The sequence below is a fragment of the Mesocricetus auratus genome, unplaced genomic scaffold, assembly GCF_017639785.1.
Source record: "Mesocricetus auratus isolate SY011 unplaced genomic scaffold, BCM_Maur_2.0 Super-Scaffold_100015, whole genome shotgun sequence".
Taxonomy (NCBI): Eukaryota; Metazoa; Chordata; class Mammalia; order Rodentia; family Cricetidae; genus Mesocricetus; species Mesocricetus auratus.
Window position 1 is genome coordinate 36,458,772 of NW_024429198.1, and position 21,090 is coordinate 36,479,861.

The window sequence follows — 21,090 nt, forward strand, 5'->3', positions numbered from 1 at the left end:
TTTCTCACATGAGTCACCCTTGTACATAATACACACAATCCTGTGTTTTTCTAAAAGACACCCTTCAGAAAATCCAGGGTCCTTACCCAGCACCATGCATGATGAAAACACAGGCTATCTGGTCCTTGTCTCACACAGGTAATCCTGTGATGTCATTCACTCCACTGAGTGAACAAAATAAACAGGGTCCACGCAGACTGTCTTCCTAGGACACTGATTTCCTGTCCTAGTTAGCCAGCGTTTAGTAGCAACCCTGGAGCTCCCAGCATGCCTCCGTCAGCAGCCTCAAGCAAGACAAACCAGCTCTCCCCATGGAAGGTCTTCAGAACACCCATGCAGAGGCAGTTCTGTACTGTCCATTCAGTCTACACCGGCATCCTGTCTACTCACATGCAATGCCATTTCCCTTCCCACACTGCACAAGTTGACATTAACCAAAGGCAGGCTAAAAGACCCAAGAAAAGGGTAATGGAGGATACCTAGTTTCTCCGACACTATAACACTGGAAACATAAAAGCATAAACAACGGACGGTGTACGTGTGCATCTATGTGCACACACTCATGAGCTTGTGCACGATGGGTGTGGTTTTGTTCCTATTTCATACATGGGTGCAAAAGGGAGAGTTACCGAAGAGGTGCGGGAATCAGGGGGACACGCAGCGGTCAAGAACAGATCGTAAGGCCCCAATTAGCCAAATGTCCACGGCTTACAACCTAAGGGAACCCAGGAGCTACGGTGCCTTTGCTTCCACTCCAATACCATCCCCTACACCACAGCAACCCAAAGTGGCGCCGAGACAGACACAGGTCCAAGAGGGAAACATTCAGACCCGCAGACAGTTTCAGAAGAATGAGTCCCTTCAGGGCTCCATTGCCGGTCCTACTCTGAAGGAATCTCAAATTCTATAACCCTCAGTATATAAACAGCGACAATAATGGGATCCACAGGAAAATTAAATTATATACTGCAAGAAGGGCACCGGGGATCTAGTTGGCTAAGCCAGGGAACATCACTGCTTCCCAGCCACTGCTCTTAGCATTGCATTTACAAAGGTACCCAGAAGTCGGGGGCCATAGCCGAAGGAAGCCACGCCCAACACTGAGCAACTGAATGGCTGAATTCAGCTCTCCCTTATTTTCTCTTACGGGTGCGTGGGCAAGGGTAGTATGTGCTTGTTTATGTTGGCGTGTGCTTCTGTGTGTGCACGAGAGGTGAGCGTGCACGTGGAAGCTAGAGTTCAGTATCAAACACGTTTCTTCTTTCCTCCTCTACCTTCCTTCTTGGCACAGGGTCTCTCACTGGCCTGCGGCTGGCTGATTATGCTAGACTTGCTGACCAATGAGCTCCAGGGGTCCTCCCATCCCTGCTTGCTCAAGCATAGGATTTCAGATAGGTCTACAATGCTGCCCCCCGCCTTTACCTGGGTATGGGGCATCTGAACTCACACTACAGGATAAGCACTTTCCTGTATATCTTCCCCTGTACACTTGGGTTTTCTTTTTAACAGTCTAACAATCCAAAGTACAAATGCAACAGCTGTACCTTGACAGCAGGCATTCTGTCTCCAGGTCCAGCTTCCAGAGCAGGAGGCTGAGGAGGCCCCCACCAGGAAGAAGTGGGCTTTCAAGACACATGAAACTGTTGTGAAGGGTCTACCTAAAGGACCATGCCCACAGACCTTTATGAGCCCTGAAAGGTGAAAGCAAGAGCAAATGAAACCTACACATATGGCCAGATAAAGGCTGAGTATACTAGCATCCGTGGATACCAGTGGTGTAGCATGGGTACACCTTGGGCAATACATCACCCCCTGACTAGATACAGATATGGATGCTGGGGTTGGCAATGAGCTTAGGAGAGCCCCCACTATCTAAATCACAGCTCAGTTTCCCCACCTGAGAATGGCAGAGCTGAGAGAGGAGATGCCAGTGGCTAGCCAGATGGTAGAGAAAACTGGGAGTTCCCAGTGCCAGAGACAAGGGGTGGTGAGCTGCTGAGTTATGCGGAGGCAAAGAGAAGAAGGCAGGTGAGATAAATTGGAAAATGGATTTTTTTTGTTTCACACATTCAATCCTGATAACATTTATTTCATTACTCAATGAGATTTTTACATCCAAGGGATGCATAATAAAATATCTTATATAAAGTTAATATTGATAACCACTTTAGTCTTCGACATGCTCTTGCCATCCTGTGAGAGCCATTATCCTAAGGACCCTCTTCATGATTTTTCTTTTCCCGGGAACTGTCTGGAAACAAGCACACACTCGAAATAAGTATTTATTGAATAAATAAACCAATGGATGAGGCAGCAATGGAAGAAACAAGCAAATGAACTTACTCCGTGGTTAGGATCAGTGCCAGCCACAGTGTCTCCATTTACAGCTGAGAAATCGAACATTTAGAGATACACAGAGATACACATGACCCTCTCTCCACTCCCGTGTTCTTTCCAGTACACAAACTGGGGCCCCTCAGAAGATTCCAGAAAGGCAATAATGAGAGTCAGAGACCCAGGGCCATATGCCAAGAAGCCAAGGGGGTTATATGTTTAATGTCAATATTTATTTCTTATTTACATCCCCAGCTTGTTCGAGGAGGATTTAAGGCAGCTTGATTTATGCTCAGGAAGGCTATGCTGATTAAAACCTCACGTTTGTGTACATGAGATAATGTGTGTAAAACACCTCGCAGCACCCTTGAGGCACCCCCGCTTCACAAGCCCCAGAGATCCTTGGCACTGGGACCTGTGCTTTTATTATGGAAAAAAAGAAAACTAATAATTATTTCTCAGTTAAAGCAGTTTCTCAGCAGACAAAAATCTTTCAGTGCTCTGAGTCTACTGAGAAAATGAAATCAAAGGCGCTGCGGCATACCACAATATCTAAAATTTATTGTAAAAACCATCTAAAATATCACAGAAACAATTTCTCCCTTGAGTGTTTTATGAACAGCAAATGCGAGGAGGAAAAATATTTTTACAGATACCTTGAACTAAGCTTGTAGAAATATATCTGTGTGCGAGATTATACCATATTTAACAGAAAAGCTAATGGTGACATGAAGAACCACTCGGCATTTTCTTAATTCAGCTCGGTAAAAACACGTAACAAAGGCCATCTCAGGCACAGCTCGCTGAGGGGAAAGCCTTACACACAGATGTGCAAAGTCTGGACAAGTCGGTCAGTATCCCTGCCCATAGCCACCAGCCCATCCTCCGGAACCATATATATAATGACTTATTAGACTTGGGAGCAGTTGTCCTCTAAAGAACACAAAATGCTACAAAATAACTTAAAACGGAGGGTACTTTACAAAAAAAATGTGTTTATCACTAAAAATTGCTGAAAAGGGGGTGTCAGAAAGAGAAGAAAATGGACAGAAAGAAAGATGGAAGGTGGGGAGAAGGTGCCGAGGAGAGGAGCCAGTGACAGAAGGCACGGAGTGCAGAGAAGCCTGCCCCTGTCCTTCCTACATGAGGCTCCGCGAGCTGCCACATTTCTACCAGGCCCACAACCTCTAGCTCTGGTGGTTATGACCGCAACCGTGATTGGCCAGTGGATATTCACTAACTGCTGGCAGGAAAACATGCCCCCCCCAGATTTGCAGGGTTCATGCCAGCTCGGGTCTGCTACGGAGTGAGGGGTCCATTAAAAGTAAACATCTTAACACTGGTAAAGGAATGGAACTCGGGACAAAGCCCTTAGCGTAGCAGCCTCTGTACTACAAAAGGCTCTGAAGGCAGCAAAGAGGGCCTGGTTGTGTGCAAATAAGTCTACTCACATGCCACCTACAGGGGTGTCTCTCTCTCTCTCTCTCTCTCTCTCTCTCTCTCTCTCTCTCTCTCTCTCTCTCTCTCTCTGTGTGTGTGTGTGTGTGTGTGTGTGTGTGTGTGTGTGTGTGTGTGTGTCTGTGTCTGTGAGTGTTCCTGTGCACACATGCGTGTTTAGAAATTGATACTGGGTATCTTCTCTGATCGCTCCCCACTTTAACCTTTGAAATGGTTGCTCTCACTGAACCTGGGGCTTCCTGCCTCAGATACACTGGCTGTTACAGGCCCTGAGCTCTGCCTCCATCCCTGGTGTTGGGGTTACAAATGCTTACTGCTGCACCCAGGTTTTTCATGGGTCCTGAGGATCAAACGCAGGTCTTTCTGCTTCACCACCAGACACCTTACCCCAAGCCATCTCCACAGACCCTAGGGCATTTAAAAGCCTGGAAGAAATCAGTTCCCAACCAGTTGCTCAAGGAACATCTTCCCCACCTAGCAAGCTGTGTCTACTCCAGAATGACTCAACAACACAAAGTGCAGAACAGCACAGCATGAACCCTTTGCAAGAAGCGCACGCGGTGTGTGTGATCAGGAAGGCCGTGGACTGCGTGCAGTTTCTCTCGCACTGCTCTGAGCCACTGAAGCTACCTCGTGTGGACCCACTAGAATGACACGCTCTGCTCTGCTCCAAACTCAAAAGGACCTCAACACATCTGGGAACCTCCAACATGCAGCACTGGTGATTCAGAGCCACAGACCCAACGCCAGCGCAAATGCTAGTCCGTTCCTTGCAGAGCTCGCCTGCCGCACAACACAACACGCGCCGTTTAGTCTTGCTGCTGCACTTACATGTTCAACTCAACGCACACAGCAGCAGATTCGTTAGGGGAGATTTGCGGGGTTTTTTCCCCTAAGACAATCAACCTATAATTCCAACCCCCCAAAAAAGTGAGGGAAAAAAGATCACATGCTACAAGACATACAAGAATACACTGGAAGTAAACACGCCTCCATATTTCTATATATTCAACATAACAGCATAATGTTTTAAATAGATGGCCAAAAAGGCTTTGGGGCTACACACTTTTGTGTGGGGATATAGAGCAAAACTCCAAGGAAACCTCCCACCATGGCAAGAAGCAGAAAACCAACCCAGATTTCCAGGTCTGTGAGGCCATGCGAGGCCCCAAGAGTAACTACCACCAGGCCTCCAACAGAAGCAGCACTACAGGCCTGGGAAGGTCTGTGAGCTACTGCACGCTGGACAGGACCTCACAATCCAAATGGCTTTGTGAATTGGAGGGTTTCCCCATGGTTTGTTTTCTGTTTTTGTCAACCTGCCTGGCCAGAGCTCAACTAGTAGTAATATCTTTTGCACCCTAACAGAATATTCACACATCATTGTGGGGAAACTCGGGTTCTATTAGGCTAAGAGAGCTGCAAAATGTCAGTGTATTTCACTGGACTGTCTTTCAAATCCAGAGCTGGTAAGAGCACTTGCTTACAATGCATGAATCCCTAGTACCGTGTAAAAAGATCGGCGTGTGTGCCTATAGCCCCAGCAATCTGAGTGTGTGTGAGGGAGGAAGGGAGGAAGGGAAGGAGAGAGGGAGGGAGGGAGGGAGGGAGGGATGGAGGGAGGGAGAGAGAGAGAGAAAAAGAGAAGAGAGAGAGAAAAAGAGAAGAGAGAGAGAAAAAGAGAGAGAGAGAGAGAGAGAGAGAGAGAGAGAGAGAGAGAGAGAGAGAGAGAGAGAGAGAGAGAGAGAGAGAGAGAGATGCTGGCTAACCTGCATAGCCAGAAATGCCACTTGGTTCAGTGAGAGACCAATAAGATGGAGAGATAGAGAAAGACACTCAGACTCAGGTTCACAGGCTTTCCTGGAGTCCCTGAATTCCCAGGCCTCGAATCCAGAAGCCTTGAACAGAAAACTCCCTTTCCTGTAAGAGGGAAATGTTTCTGACACGAAAATACCTATCAGATAAATGCATGAAAAGCAAAATATCTCCATGAGAAGTTGAGTAAGCAAACCACATTTCCAAAAGAAATTTATCTTAGATTTTCCGAAGTATATGTGTGGTGGTGTGAGCAGCCACTGGCAAAACCGAGATGTAGGAAAGATTCCTGAAGACAGGAGTGGAGAAAGTAGTCAATACATCTCTCTTGGCTGGCATTCCCCCGCGCAGTTACACACGAGCAGTAATAGGTCCTTATTGTTCACCAAGATCAGAATCTGACCAAAATTATTAAAAGTTAGCTGCTGCATGTGGTTTCCATTTGTTTGTTTGTTTCTTCTTCCTCATCAGGGATCAATTCTGAAGGCCTGGGGTCTTAAAGTACAGGGTACAGGCAAGGAAGCAGAGCTTAAGCATCAGCCAACAGAATGCAGACATGTCCTCAACGTCAACTTCTAAACCGAGGACAGTGACAGAAGACCTGCATGGAATGAGGACCAATCTCAGGTGACCAGGTTATAACCACAGGAAGACAAGTACGTAGGACAGAACAGAGACCAGCAGAGAGAGCTGGGCTCCGGGCCACACACTCACTGCAGCTTTGGGAGAGGTCTACGGTCTCAGCTGAGAGAGGAGGCAGGTGCCAAACCAGGCAATCATGGGTACCTCTCCTGCCCAAGCGCCCTCTCTACACTGGACATACAAACGACATCACATTTCCTGCCATCCACTACCAACCCAGAAATGTAAGGTAGGTTGCTAACGTGTGTCACCCTGTAAGGTCTTGTCTCCCCCCCCGCCCGCCCCCAAAAAAGTGGATTATTTTAAACCACTATGTAAATCGTGTGGTTCACATTCCTTCCACCAGAGGCAGTGACTATCCTGTGTGTAATCTATCCTATGTGGCACAACTACGGATGTGAGAGAAACGGGCTGTCTAAGGAGCATTTCTGAGCTTCCAGTCAAGGAATTTTCAACACTCTCCTTTGTTCTCCTTTTTTCTGGTGCTAGCCAGGAAGGGCCAGTACCACACCAACAAATCACAGGGAACTGGGGGTAAAGACGACATCTCTTTAATTTTGCACGCATGATGTTCGCAGCCACTAAGGTCATACCTGCGTGTGTTGACTGACAACTTTTCAGCTTGATTCAAAGCAAACAGCTTGCTGGTTTGATTGCCTAGCAACTAAAAATTGATGGATGACCCTTAAGATGAATAACTACCATAAATCACCTCATTCAAACTCTCCAAGAAAAAAATTAAAAAACAATGGTTTTCATGACATTTGCTGCACTCCATAACGCACCGTGATAAATTTGGTCTCCTCGTGGATGCAGAGCCAGGGTTTGCCCAAGTTGAGCCCCTTCAGTTTCTGTGTTTTGTGTTCTTAGTTCTCCACAGATTTGGCTTGTCAGAAACACAGTCCCCTGTGTGCCTGTCAGTCACTCTGAGACAGAGTCGCTGCTGATCTCTCATCCCTAAACACCATTTCATCAGGAAATGGAGGCCCTATATCACAAAGACAGCAGAATGCCCCATACATTAATAACAGTTATGGTATATTTAGTGTAATGACTTGACCTCAACCAACATTACAGACACCATGATTCATATGAATTTGATAAACTACTTCCTGTTTGTAGACATTTCATATGGTCCTAAAAGACCATGAGTGTGCTTTTAACTTGAGGGTAAACACAGACCCATACGTCATAGTAGGAAGAGGTACTCCTGGTATTTGCCCTGTAAAGAATCCCACATTGCCCTACTCAGAGCGAGTCCCAGAAACAATAGGGATGATAGACAGGCCTACATTTTCCAGATGTGACTTACTGTACCTCACCTTGACTCCGAAGGCAATTCTTCTTACCGTCCTCCTTTGTCCTTCCCTTCTTGTTGAACTCCTGTCTTCCTTCTTTTCTTTTTTAAGGTCATGTTTACAAGGAAGGCTGCTTCCTAGTAATCCAACCCACCACCCAATGGCAGTTCACTGAACACAAAATAGGGCCCCTGCATCCTCTTACACCAACACAACCAGCATCCTGGGGCTGCCCACATGAAGAGTCTGTACACTCGCTTGTCCTTGTCCTCAGGTCTGCTGGCACACTCTGTGGAGGGTATCAGTTACTCAGTAATCAAAGCAATGCTTTGACTATGGGCCAAGCACAGCTCAGCTCTGATCGCAGGAGAGAAGAGAGTTCCGCCCTCCCAGAGAGCTGAGATGCACGGGGACATGTGTTCTGATGGGTTTCATGGCATGGCACCTTTTACACTAAAAACTCGTTCACAATGTTAAACAGTTTAACTCTTCCCCCAAAGATGAGCGTGCCCGTCACTGAGAGAAAGTAACTATTTTTGTTCAACTGACTCTACAGTTCAAGAACCCTTCTATGTAGAAGAAACCATGAAGGGCTTACAACATGCTAAGCCATGCTCAGTACCAAAGCCAGAGTGGCCACATGACTCTCTGACCAGGTAACAGACCTACAGCTTGGTGTGGCCTGGCGTCTCTAAGACCATGCTTGCCATCAGCCTTGCTGGTTAGGACTGGCCAGTGTGCCCCACACTGACGCTAAAAGTTCCTATGTCCAGTTTAGGCTCCTGAGATGGAATAAATGAAAACAAATAGAGTGAGCTTGAGGAGCCAAGGGGCCACGGCCCAAGTAGCCAACATGTCTCTCCAGGCACTGGGTACGCATCAGAAACGAGGTGGGCCATCTTGCTGCTTGTGTGTGTCTTTAGGTGTGAATTTCTAAATCCATACCCCAGGAAAAAGGAATAAATCTGCTACCAGGAGCACACAGTCTTTTGACACTGTAACATGATATTGTCATCTATAGAATCTCTGACACTGTAATATGATATTGTCATCCACAGAATCTCTCCTCAACACCAATGCAATAGAGATACAAAAAAAAAAAAAAAACAACAACAACAACCCCGCCATGTTTTAAACAGGGTTACGATTTTGTGTTAACCTGCATTGCTGGCTAATATCCCACATTCAGATCCACACACCATGAGTTAGATATTCTTGTGTCCAGCAAAGCAGTGCAACCTTGCATTTCCTACGAGGGGAGCTAGTAGGCCCAGTGGGATAAAGGACTAACTGTGACAGCTCAGATCCTGTACATCAAACGTCCTGGGGAACTTATAACGAAGCAAACATTGGGAGCCATGCCACATGGAAGCCAGGCAAAGGCCCTGAGTATAACTGGCTGTTTAGACTGCTACTTTGGGCCCTTCCAAATACCCATACATCTCCCCAAACTCCTGACCCAGAATATTCTGGGCTCCATTTGTCTTCTGGCCCACAGCCTTCAAGTCAACACCGTCTTCACTGTCCCCAGACACAAGTGTGCTATCAGTTGTCTCTCTACTCCAAGCACCACAGAATCTTGGGAGGCTGAAGCAGGTCACTGGGAAAACAGCCCTCGGCTCATCCTGTATGGCTATGGATCCTTGTGCCTCTCGGGCTGTCTCGGTTTCTCTGCCTGGCTCTGACCAGCCTTGACCTTCGAGATGGGAAGGAAGAGCAAGACTGGGAGGGCAGGACAATCTGGAGTGCTGTCCCTTTAAGACTGAGATGCTTGTTTCCTCCCGGTAAGGAAAGTAAATCATACTACAGTGAGTTGAGCTTTGAAAAAAGCATCCATCCATTAAAGTTCACAGATCCCAGTTCTCAGGTTGTCCCTCCCCTGGCTGTGTCTCAAGTTACAGCCTTGTACAACCCAAGTCTAAATAATATTCACCATGATAAATGACACCATAACTCCGATATCCACAATCAATCTTTGCTTTAAAGATACATCCATCTTCAATAATGTTGATGGGGATTCTGTAAAATGGGAAACGTGACTGTCTCCCAGCCCCCCTGACGGAGGGGGAGGGAGGCCCTGAGTGATGGCTGTCAGCCCACATCTGGCCACAAAAATAAATTAGCCTTATGTAGACAAATGAAAGGGCCAGCTCTGCCTAGGAAGCAGCCACTCCTGAGCATTGGCTAATTTATAGGACATCTTTCTGGAAAGTTCCTGGCTGAGGCAACAGTCTCCCCGTCATCTCTTTAAACATTCTCTGATGCTGCGAACGACTGCCATGGGGAAGGTCTGTACAGGGCACGAGGGGGCAGGGAGAAGAAAAGTGCTCACATTCCCAGTGCAATTAAAAGGCAAAACTCCTCTCTTCTAAGAGGGGAATATTTTTATTTTAGGCAAATGCTTTTTATATTTTAACACCACTTATCCCCCTGGCCAGTTTGTTGTTGTTGTTGTTTTCTTTCTTTCTTTCCTTTTTGCCTTCTGGCAGTCTTAGCACACAGAGAGTAAATAATTTGAGTGTATAGATGGACCCGGAGAAACTCCTGAGCCTGTTTCACTCGGGACGTGGACCACTGTCTTCTGCAGGCAGGCAGGATGCAGGTTGCAAATGCTAAACAAGCAGGAGAAAGACAGATGTACCAAGTTTTTGGATGTAGTTTCAGAAACAACCTGGGGTAAAACACTGTTAGGAAGGCTCTAAAATAAATAAGATCAAGCTTGCTCCCCTACCAGAAAGCAGTCGCTCTGCCAGGTTCTTCATGCTTCTGACCTTGACCATGGAAGGGGCGCTCAGGGCCACTTAAAACAGGGCGGTGGTTGGGAACAGGCACATACTCCCTGCAGGGAAACAGGGACTCCACGGGGTGTGCTGTCCAGCGCTGCAGGGTGTCTGTTCCCAGGCTGGGAACAATCACCGGTTTGGCCCCAGAGTCTCCTGGGCAGCAGCCACAGCAGCCTGGTCCTGGACGGGGAGGGTTAATTGTGAGCTGAAGGACTTACAGTAAGGCTGGGAGACACAACACACAGGCTTCCTGGCAAGGGCTCGCAGAGGGTAGGAGGGGACTGCAAAATGAACTCTCTCAGGCTTTGAGGCCGCCTTTCCCAAGGCCCAGCCTGGCCCCTTTGATAAATGACACATGTCATTCTGTCAGGGCTGACACTGCAGCTGGGAGGGCTGGTGATGCATGGCTCCATGAAAAGGAAATCAACTTTTTGGCACCGAGTGAGTCTGTGCCCTGCGTAAGGATTGTGTTTCTCAAAAAGTAAAAGATGGACGTAGGACTGGGGGGGCTGGGGGCTGAAAAACAGATTGAACGACAGCTTACACTTAACATAAATTAACCGGGTAATGGCAAAATGTGCTAGCCTGCGATAAATAAAAGCTACATTAGTCAATTATTAATCACACTCTAACTTGTAGCCAGAACCCAGGACTTAAATCTGAGGCCTGAGCTGCCTTACAAACAGATAAGATGGTGTCTGATAGATGTCCACCAAAGCAGGATCAGGAAGGAGTCAAAGGCTCAGTGGGCTCACCTCTGGTAACACATGGAAAGTTCTAAAAACAAGGTGGGGTGAGCAGGGCAAGAGAGACCCACCCACTCCACACAGACACAATAAGGAAAACGAAGCCGGGGCAACTTCTGAAATCTTTCCCTTCAGGACCTATTATATTTTTTCTCAATATTCAAGATATTTACATGCTGCCAATATGTGTTCCTGTTGAGGGGTAATATTTTTTGTCTTGAAAAATCTGTTGCCAGTTTTGAACCTGGACCTATTCAGTTACAACTTTTAACTGATCCCAAGTAAGGGAATTTCCCCAGAGATGGGATTTACTTCAAAAGTTTTTAGCAGAGATTATAATGCCTCCATTTTACTATTCAGCCTGGCACTTGACATTCACGCAGATTAAAGCTCTGAGGCCATCCAAATCCACTGCCCAGCCAAGTGACTTTATGTGTGGCTGAGTCTTAAGCAATCCACAACACACTTACCAACCACCTACTCATAATCACAAGAATGCAGTCACACACATACACACACACACACACACACACACACACACACCCATATACACACCATTGGCCTTAAGGTATTGCCATTTATCATAATAATGAATGAACTATAAGTAATAAAAGCACGATGGGACATAACAAACATGAAGTAAGGCCAGTGAAGAGTCAAGTGCTCTATGCTCTACCCTTGCTGCCATATGAATTCACCAAGCCTTCATCCACAAAACCCTCCCCTCTGGGCCCAGGACAGGGAAGGTGGTAGTTAGCTGTGACCCTGGGCACTCCGCGTTGCTGACCTTACTCCCACAGGGTTGAGGTTCTAAGAGATGCACTGAAGTTGAGAGGAGATTTGTGGTGTTTAAAAGTAAATGCCAAGGTTAAAAGCAAAAGCGTAAAACAGACCAAGATGCACGCCCAGGGCAAAGTTCCTGCACCACACAGCCAACAGGTCATACTAGAAGCTGCAACCGCCAATTGGTAAGCATGGTTCCCTAGCCCCGTGCCTGGCTCGAATACGGTCCCCTAACACTCAAAGCAGTGCCTAACGCATGACAGGTCTTCATTTTTTCCTTAAAAGTGCATTTCCTGTCCACTCTTCCAGGGTAAAGAGGAACACATCCAGGAAGCCAGTGCCCTTATGCCCACACCCATACCTGAGATCCCCTGCCCTACAACTTCCGGGTCTCACATGGGCAGACCCATGTGAGTTCAGAAAGGACCCAAGCTGCCTGTTTCAGCTTGCTTCCCATTTAACAGGTAAAAGTAAACTGAGGTGTTCCCAAAAGCAAGTTCTCTGAGTACTATCAGTTTTTCTAAAAAAAGAAAATTAAATCTGTTGCTTCATATCAAATGTGGCTAAATAAATCACAGAGTTGTAAAATGTAATGCTTTTGTAATTCTCTAATAATAATATAAATGCTTCACCTACAGAGAAGTAAAGTGAGGCCTGGCAAAGGAAGGAAAAAAAAAATCTGCGACAAAGACCCAGACCTGCATCTAGTGGCTAATATTGCCTACAACACCCAGATACACTCAAGAATTGATTGTTTTTTTTTTTATTAAAGTCAACCTCCTTAATGGAAACACATGCAATTAATAGACAGGTTTCAAATCCAGTGAAAATGTTTTAAAAGCCACAAAACCCAATGACTTCTTCTAAGAAAGAGCATGGCGGGGGGTGGGGAGCGTGAGGGTATACGTGAAAACATAGGCTGGTTGAACACCTCCCTTCCTCCAGCTGAAAAATAATTTTTCTTTGGTCCATAAAAAATTGAGATAGTGTGCAGAATGTTTATATACGACCCAGGTCTCCCTTTAAAAGGTTTCTACTTTTACTTTATGACCTGTCCTTGATTTGACACTTCCGCTCATCAGAAAGGGATTTATAAAATAATCCTGAAGGTGAGGAGAAGACATCTGTCAGGGACTGGCTGGGTTTCATGACGCGAAATGTAAGAAGAGAAAGAAATCCTGCTAAGCTCTCTTTAGTCACCAATAGACATCAAAGGTAATAATTAAAGAAGACAGACGTCATAAAACATGAATTTATGTCTATTTTAATAATGCACAAGTGGCGTAGTGTGTAAAATATCTATTAGGTTGAAAGAACATGAAAACGTTTCGATATGGGGGGGCGGAATCTATGTTTTGTTTTGGGATATTTTCCCTTCCTTACAGAAAGTGAGGATTTTTTTTTCACAAGTTTAAAGTGAAGTCTTTCCAAACCTTTGCCATCTGTGGGTACATGAACTATGAATGACCCCGAGTGATTTGCGCTCAGCTGAGAATCCCTTAGAAAGCTCGGGAAAAAGTATCATTAAGAATGACTGATGACTGTCAGTCATGGTTGACCTCATCCAGGCTTTGGTCTCTGCCTCAGTAATAAGCTGCCCTTTATTAGTACCAACACTCCATAAAGGGGGTGTGTTTAGTCACAGGATAGTGGCCTTCTAATGCCCATTGCTTCTCTGGGAAAGATTGATTGGTGTTCATTTTTACTGCCTTCCCTGCACATACAGGGCCAGGGCTGCAGAGCATCAGGCCTGCAAACCACAAACCGGAGCGAGGAGGTGGGAAAGAACATCTCACAGGAGGGCCCAGGGCCGGGGAAATGGAGGCGGTTTCCTCTTAAAGAAATCCATCTCTCGAAACAGAGTCCAGCAGCATGCCGTACGTACATTTGATTCCAGAAGAGGGGCCAAGGAAGCAAATGTGAGTGCTGAGATACAACTGAAGGGCCCCTTGCTAAGTACAGCTTATCTTACAAACAGAAAGCAACTCTGGCTTGGGACTCTCTCCCTCAAAAACTGCAGTAGCCAGAACTCTGCCCGAAGAATTAGGCCTTATAACCAGCCTGACACCAAAATACAAAGATGTAATTACTACCCATTAAAGCCGAATGAGTAAAAAAAAAAATCTTCCCTATTGAGCACATAAAACCTATCTACCGCCTTTGTATTAAACTACTAAATTGTTTTTAAGAGGCAATTGCTATGAAAACAGACAAATGAACTCTATATGTGTGTACATGTATGCACACGTATACATGTGCATGCGCACACATGCGCGCACACACTCACACACACCAGTCACAGGAGCCCTAAATCCTGTACACTACCTCTATCTGGTGAGATGACCGAATCCCTCCCCAGGCGGTGGAGCAGAGACCGAGGTGTTATCACCCTCCCCATTGCCCTGGCCCCACTGTGGGTTCCCAGGTACTGTGGGACTAGGGACCAGCGGGCTCTTCCACACAATGCTCTGAGCAGGTGCTCCACACAACAAATGAAGAGGATGTATCCCATGTGGGGCTCTCCATTCCAAATATGTCTATAAACAAATTTAGCTCACAGGGTGATTAATTTGCAGAACCCCTCTGAGAATAAGCCAGACTCTGTAGTCTAATGCCTTCAGCCAGTTACTCCCGGAAAGTCAGCCAAACACCACAAGATCCTGCCCCCAGAAAACTGCCAGAGAACCTAGGGGTTGAGTTACAATGCACACAGGCTCCTACTGGATTCAAAAACTGGTTTCATGAAAAAGAACCACGGTGGTGGAGGGCAACCGGGCTTAAACCCAGCCTGCCTCCAGCAGACAGCCAACATCCCACCATGAGCATCTCAGAAGAACAGAGAAGAATCGCAAAGACACCCTTCCTCGCTCTAACGGCAGGGCAGCTGTGAGTGCTTGGAGCTGCCATGGGGCCAGGTCCAGTCTGAGCCAGGAGAAGGAGTAGAGACCTTCTGTGGATACCACAGTTGTAAGTGTTCTCCTTGAGACCTTTGGAGACATTGTTTTTTCTTTCCAGTGAATGAAAAGAAGGGCCATTGACAAGCTTCCCCTATGAACTCTGGGTGACCCCTGGGTGCCTGACCTCTGCCCAGGTCTGCCAGCCTTTTATGCTTCCTTTCTCTAGCATAGCTTCTTACTGTGGATTTGAAGTTGACAAATAATACAAGTTCATTCCCTGCTGAGGGGTGGGGGGGGCGCGTGAAGGGAGAGAACTTATGCTACCAAACCTAGCACCACCCAATATGCACAATCACACCAGGCCGTGTAACCTGGGTGCATAGATCTTTGCACACACACACACACACACACACACACACACACACACACACCCATTCACACCCCTGTGTGAAGAGTATTGCTGTGGTGCCCTGAGTGACAACAGGCTGAAGTACTTCCTGGCTGATATAGAATATTTATATCCCATTACTTTGTGGGACTCTAGCAGATTCCTTCCATTTTAAAATTGTACATACACACATGCATATATGCACACATACACATACATAAATACACACGTGTTCTTAAAGTTGGAGACAGTTCAAAGGGATTTATACCCATCACAACAGTGCTAAGGTGTTGTTTATGATCACATTATTTGCCCATATCTGACTGTTCTCGATGCCAGTACCTTCCCAGGTAATAGTAAAACATAGCAGACGAAGCCAGACATGTTTTACTGTTATTTTCACGTAGCTAAGAACTGAAGCAGGGCAGGCTCTTACGGAGTATTACACAGTTTACTGCATTAATAATAGGATGCCCCACTGCTGTGACACATTCTGTACTTGAAATAAATATTAGTCACAATACTTGCGTTTTAACTCCATATATTTTAAGGCTGAGCTGTAGCGATGACACAGGCACAGGGGTGACTCGCCAATAAGGCACATTAACCACTTTGAACAGAGCCTTCTCTTCGGCACAGTGTCCATTGATATGTCGTGCCATTTCTTGCTATGAATCTTACCGCTGGCTTTTTAAAAATAGTAAAATGTAATAAATACAGGTTTCTGAAAAGTTCACATTCCCAACTCGGGAGTGTGTACTGACCTTCACCGCTGAGTTAATTTATTTCATCACATCTTGCTGAAGATGCATTTTACTTTTCACTAAAAACTGAGAATATTTTTTATAACCAAATTCTCTAAAATCCAGCCTCGTTCCCTGGTCCATCACAATCTTCTGTCCACCCTCACCTTCCAACCAGCTTCTGTATAGAATTTATAGGCATGCAACTATTTGACCTATATTTTCCAGACACTGTTTTCTCCAGCAAGAAGCTGGGGAACACACCTTTAAGACTGCAGCCAGCACGCTGAGGCAGACATGCCCATGCCTCTATTTCAAATTTGGAAAAGGCATGTGAGATTCAATATGGAGCTGGTGGTAGTGTTGACCTGCTGGGAGCAGAAGGGGATAAAAGCCTGTGCTGGTAGCTTTCAGGGATTCACTTGGCTTTTTTCCTGCAGAATGTTCCACAGTCGCAAGAGCTAGGGAATCCTGCAGTATATTTCCCAGCAAAAAAAAATGAAAATAATAACAATTTTTAAAACTACAGCTGAACAATTGAGACTGGGCTTCTTTCCCCCCACCCCTTCAAAAAACAAAGACAAATCCTTGTCCGTGTTGTTAGAGAATCTTCATGGGCCTGGAGAGGAAACAGTGTCTATCATCTAAGGAAACTGCGAACTGCCGCAGCCGTGTTGGGTGAACAACAAAGCCGGCCCCGACAGGACAGGCTGGGGACCGGAAGAAGGTAAGCAGGAAGAAAGGCCTTCCTAGGAAGCGAGGGCAGAAAGACCATCAAAGTTGTGGATCTCCCTCACTGTTAGTTTATTTCACAGTGGAACAGTGGCAACTATAAACAATTTAATGCTAATTAAAACAGAAATCCAATCCAGATATTCCCAAGCCAGAACATCCACGCAGGTGATTTAATGCAGGAAAGTACTAAGCAGATCTGAGCTCAAAACTCCCCCTAAAAATGACCTCCTTTTCCTTGCCTGACAATAGCCATTAAGAATGGTAACTGGAAGCCTGCTTACTCCAATCTCAGGGAACAGCAGTGATGGACTTCCCTAAGTCCATAAACTTAACAGTGTACTTCTTCAGTAAAGTTAAAATGTAAAAAGGGCTTCAGGTATCCCAACACAACTCAGTATTCGTCCATGTCTGTTATATGTTATATGTTATATAAAATAGGAGCACACAACTCAGTATTCGTCCATGTCTGTTATATGTTATATGTTATATAAAATAGGAGCACACAACTCAGTATTCGTCCATGTCTGTTATATGTTATATGTTATATAAAATAGGAGCACGCAAGCCTAACCTTTTAAGACACTATCACCTATCACTTTGGTCATCCACAGAGCACTGTGTTTTAAATGCACAAGAGCCCAGCCTGCAAGTGTGGGCTTTTACACACCCACTAGACTTCCCCAGTAGCAAACATTAACAGCTGGATTTAAAAGGGAACAGGACCCTGGTTGGTACAATTCACCACGAAGACTGTGTTCAGCCCCTTCCTCCGGGCAGCACTAAGATTTTTAAATTTGGGGGGTGGGTCACATAAATAAATCAGCAGGCATGGCACCACCAGCATACCACCCTGGGGCCTGCCATCTCCAGAAGGGACTGTGTGACTCCTTCAGTTATCATTCCTCCAGGTATGTGAGCAAGCACACACCTATGCACTCTGCCTCCCAACAAATCCACTCCAAATACAAACACACACACACACACACACACATGAATGTGTACACGTGCGTGCACACACACATACACGCACGCACACACGCGTGCATAAACAGCATCCCACGAAGAGGACAAGGGCTCCATTTTCACCTCGATATCTCGCTTGAACATTCCTAGCCATGAGGTCTGCATGATTAGAGAGTATTAAGAATCTTGAAGACGACTGGTGGTGGTGGTAATTTTACAAAATTAGTCTTTTTAGAAAGAAAAAGAGGAAGGAAGGGAGGAAGAAAGGAAGGAAGGAAAGCTCAAAATAAAAACAAACAACCACCACAACTAAAAAATAAAGAAATAAAATCAAAACAAGGCTATATGAAAAAGCAGTCACGCTGTATGGAGAAGCTGCTTTCCTATGGCAAGAAAAAGGCCCTGAAGTGTGTACACTTTAACCTTTCCATCTACCTAACTGATGTCATAACAATGACACTTAGTGTGTCTCAGGGACAAATGATACTTCCAGGCTGTATACAGTTCAAGGAGTGTTATCGCTCCAGCAAACTGTTGTCCCAAAAATTATATTCATTGCTTTTCAAAATGTTATCAACTTAATAAATAAATACCTTCCTGGGTGAAAAACACACTGATGCTTCATTGTGTTGGTGAGGACCTTCTCTATCAACCTATTGATAAAAACTTAAAAAATCACCTAGTTCTACTCTGCCCAGCCACACCTTTCCGGTGAGTATGTCAAGCATCTGATGTTTACATTTTACCACCCTGCTCCCTCAGGTCAAATTCTTTCCTTAGATATTGTGTCAGCAGCCCCCTGTTACCTTTAATCAATACTAAAGTAATATCATGTTAAAATATATCTACCACCTCACTACAAAGGTATTCATTCACAAATGTCTCAACGCTTCATCACATACCCATGTTGTCTCTGGTTCTCGTAATCTTCAATAGTCTGTGTCTTTATCTATTGGTGTTATTGTCATAGATGCTATTCTTGACTCGGAAAAAAAATGAGCTATGAAAAAAGTCATATGCCCCTGAGCCAAGAGACCATCCCTACCTAGTCAAGGGCACTGCCCTTCCTGGTGGACAGGTAGGCGGTGGGAGGTGCTACCTCCTTCCTAAGAAGGTGCCAATAATATGCCTTCTGTTCTTTGTCCACTGTGAACTTGAGCCTGTCTTGGAATAATTCACCATTACTTTTACAGGGTTTTCCAAGAGGAACTAGGACAACAATAAGAGTATGTCGTGAGGGCAGGCTGCCCGGATGGGGACTCTCACCCGAGGCTCCTGTGCACAGGTGCGGCTTCTGCCCTTGGCTAAGTGGGGCTTGTCTAGTTAACGACTTACAATGATGAAAGTGTTTTGAACCATAGTCTCGTAGAAGATTGTTCTAGACCTGGCCTCTCAGGGAACATATATCCACCCTGAGCTGGGCACAAGCACATTTAATCAGCAGCTAATAACCGCACGGGAGGAGCTGCTCCCCTCATAAATCAATGTGCAAAATTGCTAATACACTAGTTATCGATTAGCACACCAACACTCATTTTGAAGCTATAGCTAAGAACTAACAAAGTGACAAGGGTAAAGTGTTATTTCTTTCACACGCAGACAGCTGGGCTGGAAAAAACGACTCCAGCCGGCAGTAATTCTTAATTGACACCTGTCAAGATAATGGCGCAGTCGCAGCTGCTGCAGGAGAATCTGTCCCTCGCTCTGTTCATCTGTCAGCTTTAATACCCTTCCTATGCACATATTTTTTTCCTTCACCCTAATCTACCTAAATTGTCCTGGCTTTTGTTTGAAACCTGGGTTTTGGTAGCAACTAATCCCTTCCTAATATCTGCCCGTCTCAGATTTAATAATCTCACACATAGTATTCATAAAGTCAAGGTTTCAGGGTTTGATTATGAAAATGAAAAGGTGATGGGGGGTATGCCTAAAAAGCAGAAGAACTCAGCGAGGTAGTATTACTGAATTCCCTGTGTATATTTAAATTTTTTTAAACTTATTTTGGATCTTCTCACTTCCAGACAGAAGGATGCTACTATCCTGCCTGCACCCTGACTTATACTGGAGACTATTCAATACCTCCAAGCCTCTTTCCACCTTGCACAGGTGTAGACACATGCTCGCATAATATTGTGTATGGAGGGCAAAAGTCTGGCAACATTGCAGAAGAGAGGCGGGTTCAAATACATAGCTGCACAGGGTTTCCTTTCACTACAAAGAAATCCTGCTTTGTTTTTTTTTTTTAAGGAGAATCCCAGAATATATTATTTGCAACTGTCCTAGTGACTCCAGAGTACAGCAGTCTTCTCTCCTTTTGTCTGTTGAGAGAGCTGCCATGGAGAGGGACCCATTTGGTTTATAAATTAGAAGGAAAAGACAAAGGTGGGGGCTCAGGAGGGTGGGGGAGAAAGAAGCTGCTTTTTAATAATTTAATTCAAAATTCCCACATAGCTTAAGTTGTTTGCCTCTGATGAAATTATTGTCCCAAGTTCCTTTGTCAATTCAGATCCACACAATCAATAATTATCTATTTCTTGAGATGTTCTGTTTGTTCATCTTTCCTAAGGCCCAAAGAGCTCCCTGCAGGGCCTGAGGGCTTTCTCCACCCACAGGGACCCTGGTCTAGGCCTCAGCAGCCAAGACGCTTGGCAACCCCTGGCTGGGGCTCTTCCCTCCACAGCTGGAGCTCGCCTCCAAGACAGGCACCATTGATCAGGAATGTGCTGCTGATGGCACTCACTGTACATGATCAGCCAGCACACAGCAGTTAACCTTTGCCCTTGGCCTCTTCCACAGCAGGGCTGGCATGTAGGTGGGGTGAACACACCCAAGCTGAAAGAGGAGTGAAGGCCCAGCCCAGCAGAAGAGGCCTCTCCAGAAGCAGTTAAAGCCACAACCCCTGACCCTACGCCGAGGCCTCCTAGCTGCTCTCTCTGCCTGCCCGGGCATCACTTCAGATGCAGTCCTGGGTTCAGCTCCATCGCCAACATGCCTGGGAAACCATCAGCAACACCAGCTTACAAGATCTATGCCACATACATCCATCAAATGACCAGAACGGGGCTGAGCATGTCCAAAACAACATTCTGGATCCAACCAAAGGAACCATCCTGTCCAGCATGCAGGGAGGTGCCCAGAAATGGGAATCCTGGCTGCTAGGACCCAACCTAACTTTTTGAAATCTGTTATGACTCCCATTACATTAACATACAATCTCTTAACTTTCTACCCAAATCCATTTTTACTTACATTGGGCCTAGAACAGCTTATCACAACCATAAATAAACCTCAAGAGCCTCTCCTAGGAGACAAGAATACCATCATTTTTTTTAAAAGAGTAATTCTGAAGTATACTACACAACTAGATGTTTTTTAAATACATTATCATAATATTAACATAATAAGCAATGAAAGAAAATTATCCATTGTTTGCTAACAGTTATGCAAAAGAGATGCTGGGGAGTAGAAAATAAGACATGCCTACAATTAAAAAAAGATATTTCGG

At 45.5% G+C, this 21,090-nt stretch overlaps 1 protein-coding gene across 2 annotated transcripts in view; it reads right to left on the reverse strand.

The window, feature by feature from the left end:
* The window catches only part of Tshz1 (teashirt zinc finger homeobox 1), a 70,632-nt gene that overhangs the window by 45,302 nt on the left and 4,240 nt on the right, over positions 1-21,090 (reverse strand). The window contains exon 1 of one of the 2 annotated variants that reach the window (XM_040757804.1): positions 10,279-10,510. The exons of the other annotated variant lie outside the window; for it this stretch is intronic. Within the exon in view, the coding sequence (XP_040613738.1) occupies positions 10,279-10,327 (49 nt within the window). The 5' untranslated portion in view covers positions 10,328-10,510. Of the gene's footprint in view, positions 1-10,278; positions 10,511-21,090 lie in introns of those variants that run through there. 2 annotated transcript variants of the gene reach the window in all.